The sequence below is a fragment of the Phalacrocorax carbo genome, chromosome 27 (genome assembly GCF_963921805.1).
Source record: "Phalacrocorax carbo chromosome 27, bPhaCar2.1, whole genome shotgun sequence".
Classification (NCBI taxonomy): domain Eukaryota; kingdom Metazoa; phylum Chordata; class Aves; order Suliformes; family Phalacrocoracidae; genus Phalacrocorax; species Phalacrocorax carbo.
The window spans coordinates 2,635,737-2,642,800 of record NC_087539.1 but is presented as its reverse complement, the minus strand read 5'-3'; the positions used below and the strand labels follow the sequence as shown (position 1 = coordinate 2,642,800).

The 7,064-nt window shown below is 58.9% G+C and overlaps 1 protein-coding gene across 1 annotated transcript; it reads right to left on the bottom strand.

Moving 5' to 3' along the window:
• Positions 1 to 3,190: 3,190 nt before the first annotated feature.
• On the bottom strand, positions 3,191 to 7,064 carry LOC135317860 (keratin, type II cytoskeletal 3-like). Its single transcript, XM_064474394.1, has 9 exons — positions 6,441 to 7,064; positions 5,491 to 5,705; positions 5,246 to 5,306; positions 4,986 to 5,081; positions 4,689 to 4,853; positions 4,447 to 4,572; positions 4,001 to 4,221; positions 3,665 to 3,699; positions 3,191 to 3,558 (listed from the first exon to the last, which is right to left on the bottom strand). The coding sequence occupies exons 1-9, from the start codon at positions 7,062 to 7,064 to the stop codon at positions 3,191 to 3,193; spliced, it is 1,911 nt and encodes a 636-aa protein (XP_064330464.1).

The window sequence follows — 7,064 nt, the reverse complement described above, 5'->3', positions numbered from 1 at the left end:
CTGCCGATTGCCATCATCAATCAGTGTGGTTGGGTCTCTACCGGTTTCACAGGCAGCGCTCCTGCACAAACCCCAGCACTCTCTGTGATTTCAGCATGTCCTGTACACAGCTTCTTCCTGCTTTGAAATCTGAAATCGAAGACAGAGGTTAATAAAACCTCATTCTGAGAGAAATTCGGCAATTTCTGTATCAGAGACTACTCTGGTAACATGTGACATGAGCAACAGGGTACTGAGAAAGGAAGGCTTACCAGCGGGTGAGCAGGATTGGGTCAGAGACCACCTGTGCAAACTGGGTCCTCGCCAACCCACGGGCCCCGATGGGATGCACCCGCGGGTGCTGAGGGAGCTGGCGGAGGGATTCTGGCCGAGCCCCTGTGCATCATCTTTGACAGGCCGTGGGGGACAGGAGAGGTGCCCGAGGGCTGGAGGACAGCAAATGTCACTCCAGTCCTGAAAAAGGGCAGGAAGGAGGAGCTGGGGAACTCTAGGCCAGGCAGCCTCACCTCCGTCCCTGGAGAGGGGATGGAGCACTTCATCCTGGAGGTCATCTCCAGGCACGCAGGGGACAAGAAGGTTATCGGGAAGAGTCAGCATGGATGCACCAAGGGAAGCTCATGCCTGACCAACCCGACAGCCTTCTCTGATGGCGTGACTGGCTGGGTGGACGACGGGAGAGCAGTGGGTGTTGTCAGTCTTGACTTGAGTAAGGCATTCGACACCGTCTCCCACAGCATCCTCACAGGCAAGCTAAGGCAGTGGGGGTTGGAGGAGGGGACAGTGAGGTGGCCAGAGCCCTGGCTCAACAACAGAGCTCAGAGGGTCGTGATCAGTGGAGCAGAGCCTGGCTGGAGGCCTGTCACTAGTGGTGTTCCCCAGGGGTCTGTGCTGGGCCCAGTCCTGGCCAACATATCCATCAGTGACCTGGATGATGGGATCGAGTGTCACCTCAGCAAGTTCCCTGCCGATGCCAAGCTGGGAGGAGCGGCTGATGCACCAGAGGGCCGTGCTGCCACCCAGCGAGACCTGGCCAGGCTGGAGAGCTGGGCCCAGGGGACCTGATGAAATTCAACACGAGCACGTGCAGGGTCCTGCCCCGGGGGAGGAAGAACCCCCCGCACCGGCACAGGCTGGGGGCTGAACTGCTGGGGAGCGGCTCTGCTGAGAGGCCCTGGGGGTGCTGGGGGGCAGCGAGGTGACCCTGAGCCAGCACCAGGCCCTTGGGGCTGAGGGGGCCGGCAGTGCCCTGGGGGGCATTGAAAGGCGTGTGGCCAGCAGGGCGAGGGGGGTTCTCCTCCCCCTCTGCTCTGCCCCAGTGAGGCCACATCTGGGGGGCTGCGGCCAGTTCTGGGCCCCCCAGTTCCAGAAGGGCCGGGAGCTGCTCGAGCAAGGCCAGCGCAGAGCTGCCAAGGGGATCAGGGGCTGGAGCATCTCCCTTGGGAGGAAAGGCTGAGAGAGCAGGGTCTGTTCAGCCGCAGAAGAGGAGGCTGAGGGGGGATCCCATCAGTACCTATAAATATCTGAAGGGTGGGTGTCAGGGGGCTGGGGCCGGGATCTTTTCAGTGGTGCCCAACGCCAGGCCAAGGGGCCACGGGCACAAGCTGGAACACGGGAGGTTCCCCCTGAACATGAGGACAAACCCCTTCCCTGTGCGGGTGCCAGAGCAGGGGCACAGGCTGCCCAGAGAGGCTGTGGGGTCCCTTCCCTGGAGACATTCACCCCCCGCCTGGACGCGGCCCTGTGCCCCTGCTCTGGGGGTGCCTGCTCCAGCAGGGGGTGGGACGGGGTGAGCTCCAGAGGGCCCTGCCAGCCCCCACCACGCTGGGATTCCGAGTGCCTTAGGTTCCATAAAGGCTGAGCCCTGATTATTGGCACGGGGTCACCTGCAGCCTCCTCAGTGATTCGGATGGTGCCAGACGCCTCTGTCCTGGAGCTTTCAGGACACAGCAAATGAAGACATCTGCTGTTGAAATGACTATACATGAATGCAAGGATGGGGCTATATCAGGGCCTGCCCAAAAATTTAACAACCTCCTCAATTCCTCCGGTTTGGGTCCCAAGGGCTCCTGCCTGTGCACATTTACTGCATATTGAGGAACGGAGCATCCAGAGCCTCACCATCGCATTGTGCTACAGGCACGCAGTGGCTGAGGGGAGTCAGGGGCATCACCCGTGCTCGGGCACGTCCCTACCTCCACCCGCGCGCCCGGTCCCTTCCCTCCAAGCTCAGGCATGGCTGGGTGAGCGGCACAACCCCCGCCTGCCCACCAGGTCGCTCCCCCAGCGGCTAAAACCACCCTGCCTAGAGGTGGCTCCCAAAGCAGCGACACAAAGACGTGGTGAATGTTCTCTGCGGTTTATTGAGCACGGCAACATCCCGAGGCAGTAGGGCATACCACGAAGAGAAGAGGAAGGGAGGCGGGGACAGCACACCTTGTTCCATGTCACGGGGGGCCTGGCACTGAAGAGCGGGCTTTGTTCTCCTTAGAAGAAGTCCGCGTGTGCCTGAGCTGTTACCGGCTGTCACGGAGGGCAGGGGCACGCGGAAGCGGCAGCCGCGGCTCCAGAGGCCGCGCCAGCTTGCGGCACACGCGGGGCTACCGGCTGAGCAGCGCTGCCCTGGCGCTCCGCCCCGGGGCAATCAACCCCTCCGGCCAGCGGCCGAGAAGGTGGACGCTCCTCCCGGCTCGGCCAAGGGCCGGGTCCCGCTTGCCCTGCCCCTACCCTGACCCCGAACGCTAGTGACTGGAAGCAGCAGGAGGCACTGCATGCAGAAGCACCCCAGGGATACGGCCGTCGAGGAAGGAGGGAGGCGAGGACAGAAGAAGAGAGAGGAGCTTTATACACATTTGCCGCGAGGCAGCCAGAAATGTACAACCCAGCGCGAAAGGCAGAGCGTTTCCCTCCTGTAAACCAGCTCTCCGTGCTGGGGGGCCGCAGGTCAGGCTTTTCTTATTGCAGCCCTGGGCTCGGGGCGAACGGGCAGCTCGCCAGGGCTGCTGGCGGGGCGGGGCGTTGCCACGAGGCGCCCTTGGAGGGCCGGGGCCGGGTAGACGAGCCGGTACGTGGTGGGCCGTGGGGGACACAGTTTGTTTCATTGCAGGACACCGGGGCTGGACTTAAGGAGGCTGGGCTGCTGCCGGGAGAAGATGGGAGATGCTTCTTTCCTTTCTCAAGCTGGCTCTGGGGCTCAGAACCTCACTCCCGAAGATTTGACGGAGGTGGTCGTGACGCATCTCCGTACGGAGGACGATCCCCCACCGGAGCCGAAGCTGCCGCCTCCAGAGCCACAGATCCTTCCGCTTCCAGAAGAGAAGCCGCCGCTGTACATTCCTCCTCCCATCCCACAGCTGCCGCCCATGCTGCCACCTCCAAAGCCTCCTCCTGCTCCACACATGCCTCCTCCCATTCCGCCGCCCATGCCGCCGCCGCCGCCGCTGCCGAAGCCTCCGCCCATGCCGCTGCCGCCGCCGAAGCCTCCGCCCATGCCGCTGCCGCCGCCGAAGCCTCCGCCCATGCCTCCTCGGCCTCCAGTGATGGTGGTCCTGCCTACCACAGCTGGAAGAGAGGCACAGGTCACGCACGCGCTGTCCGCGGGCAAGCTGTGCCTCCGGAAAGACACGGTCTGCCGCTACTTCACGAGGGAACAGGTGCGGATACTTACAGACATTGACGTTGGACATGCCGTCGTTGCACAGCCTGTGAGGGAAGTTAGGAGCAGTTGATCCAGCAAGCAGTGCACATTTCCACAGCTGAGAATTTCCCTTTTTTTACACGGTATATTTCCCCTTATCTTTCTGAATTTCCCAATGATTTTTTAAGGTAACGAACAACCTTGAACTTAACAGTTGCATAAGATACATGGAAAACATACTTAAGGCTTAAGAATTACAGCATGAGTGATATAATTTTCATCTTCAGAGTGCATGCAAAGATTTTACCCACACATTGTAAAATCTGTCAAGAATTTAGTCAAATAGAAACAAAGCAAGAGGTGTACCTGTTCTCCTCTCCCTCCAGCAGCTTCCTGTACATGGCAATCTCAACGTCCAGGGCAATCTTGACGTTCAGCAGCTCCTGGTACTCCTTCAACAAGCGAGCCAGCTCCTCCTTGTCTTTGCTCAGGGCACACTCAAGCTCTTCCAGTTTCCGCCGGGCATCCTTGAGGGCCATCTCACCCCGCTCCTCGGCCTCGGCAATAGCTGCCTGCAGCTGCTGGTTCTGAGGGAGAAAAGAAGAGCCGATTCTCACGTCCCTTCTGCACACCCACCACCGGAGCTGTCCTCAAGGCACAGTCTGGGTGGAAATCGGGCAGGAACCATCAATCTCCTCCAAAGGACCGGAGCTTCGGGGGCTACGCTGCCTCACGCTGTCCTCAGCACAGCACCAGCTCAGCCGAGACCCAGCCCGATGGCATCCCCCAATGGGGGGCTGAGGAGCCCCTACCTGCTTCTTCACATTCTCAATCTCAGCCCGCAGCCTCTGGACGTTCCTGGTCAGCTCTTGGATCTCTATCTTGGTGTTGCGGAGGCTGTCCCCGTGCCTTCCAGCGGTGTTCTGCAGCTCTTCGTACTGACGGCAGCGAGACAAAGCAACCCATGAGTGAGACAGGCGATTCCCTGCTCTGTGCGAGGGAGGCAGCCGGCGGCAGAGACTGTCCCAGGTGCCTTGGCCGCTTCCCGACTCACCCGGCTCTGGTACCACGCCTCAGCTTCAGCCCGGCTGCTCTGAGCGATCTGCTCGTACTGACGCCTGACCTCCTCGATGATGCTGTCCAGGTCCAGGTGGCGGTTGTTGTCCATGGACACCACCACAGACAGGTCCCGGCTGATCGTCTGCATCTGGGCCAGTTCCTACAACCGAGACAGGCAGCCCAGTTGGCCCCAGCCCAAACCCACATGGACCCCCAGCCCAACTTCAGTGTCTGTGGCCACCACGCTCCTCGCTGCACCTCCAGCCAGCCCTGGGGAAGGGAGGGCTCTTACCTCCTCGTAGATGCACCTCAGGAAGTTGATTTCGTCAGTCAGAGCTCCCACCTTGGCTTCCAGCTCCACCTTAGTCATGTAGGCACAGTCCACGTCCTGCAAGAAGGATCACACCGGTAGGCAACGGCTTCCTCCCACCCCAGAAGTGCTGCTGGCAGCCAGTGCCTCCCGTCGGAACCGCCGGCTTGGTGCCGCCTCCTTCCAACGTCTTTGCATCTGGCCCCCCGCACCCGCTCTCTCCCGGTGCCCCTGGGACTCACCTTCTTGAGCACCACAAACTCGTTCTCAGCAGCGGTGCGCCTGTTGATCTCTTCCTCATACCTGTGGAAGGGGACAAGACAGCCCGAGGCTCTTGGACGGCTCATCAGCGCACCAGTGGAACCCCTCTTCCCCCCAGGGCACCCTCGGTCCCGTTTCTGGACGGGGAAGGCAGGGTGGGCTCTCCAGGCTGTCTTAGGGCCCCATCTTGGCGCTCACCTCTTCCCTAGGCCGGCACCGCACTTACTTGGTTTTGTACTCCTCGACGTATTGCCGCATGTTCTGCAGCTCCGACTCCAGCTGCCCCCTCTGCGCCAGGAGAGACTCCAGCCGCCTCCTCAGGTTCTGGATGTAATTCTCAAAGATGGCATCGAGGTTCTTCCTTGGCCCCGAAGGCCCTTGTTGTTGGAGGAGCTCCCACTTGGTGGAGAGGACCTTGTTCTGTTGCTCCAGGAAGCGGACCTGAAAGCCCACGAAGGGGCGCGTGAGCCATTCGCTCGGGGGACACCCGGCTGCCCAAACCAAGGGCATCATTTCCACATCCCAACGATGGCTCGTTCAAACACCCCCGCTCCTGAAGTGCATGACAAGCCTTGTTAAATTTTGAGTCATCCCGAACACTTTGGGATAAAAAGATGTTGCCAACAGAAAACAGCATTCCCATTTTCCATCGCATCGCTTTTGGATGTTGCGATCGTCTTTGCAGTAGGGAAGTCAAGAGAATTATTTTTTTCATCTAACTGCACAGAACTTCTCTTACAAGACAGTCTGTGTTGCTTTGCTTTCCATTTTAACCGAAAATAATCAAAGATATTTAACTCTCTTAAGTTTATCGAATCAGCTCCTTGAAAAGCGAGTTTCATCAAAGGAGAAAAGCACAGCAGTGAGAACTCTTAGGACAAGTAAGCAGATGGTGATGACTTTACCCTGAATCACTAGAAATTAGGCTGAAGAGATGACTAGGCAAGAGAATCTACAGAATGTTCTGCAGAGGTTCTCTTTAATCTTCCACTCGCAAGAAAATCTTGTCTATTGTTCTGTATTGCTTAATTAGACCTTAATAACAACTTGCTACTCAGGCACCGGTCTTGCAAACTTTAACAAGTACTTGTTGGTAAGAAAAAGATTTCCCTTTCACACCACAGGAAAGTCGCTTCAAACGCCCGCTTCCACACAGACACGGTCCTGAATTCTCACCTTGTCAATGAAGGAGGCAAACTGGTTGTTAAGAGTCTTGATCTGCTCCTTCTCCTGGTTTTTGACTTGCTGGATCTGGGGGTCAATCTCAACATGGACTGGCCGCAGGAGGCTTGGGTCAACTTGCACCGGTTGGATGCCTCCAGGGAAGCCAGGGCCACCAAAGCCCCCCATTCCTCCACCAACCATTCCAGCACCACCCATTCCACCACTTCCCATTCCTCCGCCAAAGCCGCCCATTCCTCCACCACCACCCATTCCACCGCCAAAGCCGCCCATTCCTCCGCCACCACCCATTCCACCGCCAAAGCCACCCATTCCTCCACCGAAGCCACCCATTCCTCCATAGCCTCCACCGAAGCCTCCCATCCTGCCTCCGTATCCTCCACCGCCGTAGCATCCGCCCACGGTAATTCTTCTGCTGCCACCCATGTTATGGAGGCTCTTGCTGCTGTACCCTCCACAATGTCCACCTCCTCCACCTCCCCTGGATGAGGAGTAGGAACTGTAGCTGATCCTGCTTCTGCTGCCGCCGCCTCCAAAGCCACCACCGATGGCAGAGCAAGAGCTGTAGCCCCTTCTACTCCCGCCTCCAAAGCTTCTGCAGACGGACTGCCGAGACAT

Excerpts from the sequence above, each read along its gene's own strand:
- LOC135317860 (XM_064474394.1), bottom strand. The coding sequence starts at position 7,064 with ATGTCTCGGCAGTCCGTCTGCAGAAGCTTTGGAGGCGGGAGTAGAAGG. Across the intron at positions 5,082-5,245 it reads AGTTTGTGGTGCTCAAGAAG|GACGTGGACTGTGCCTACAT; the intron begins GTGAGTCCCAGG and ends TCCTTCTTGCAG. Across the intron at positions 4,854-4,985 it reads TGAGGTGCATCTACGAGGAG|GAACTGGCCCAGATGCAGAC; the intron begins GTAAGAGCCCTC and ends TCTCGGTTGTAG.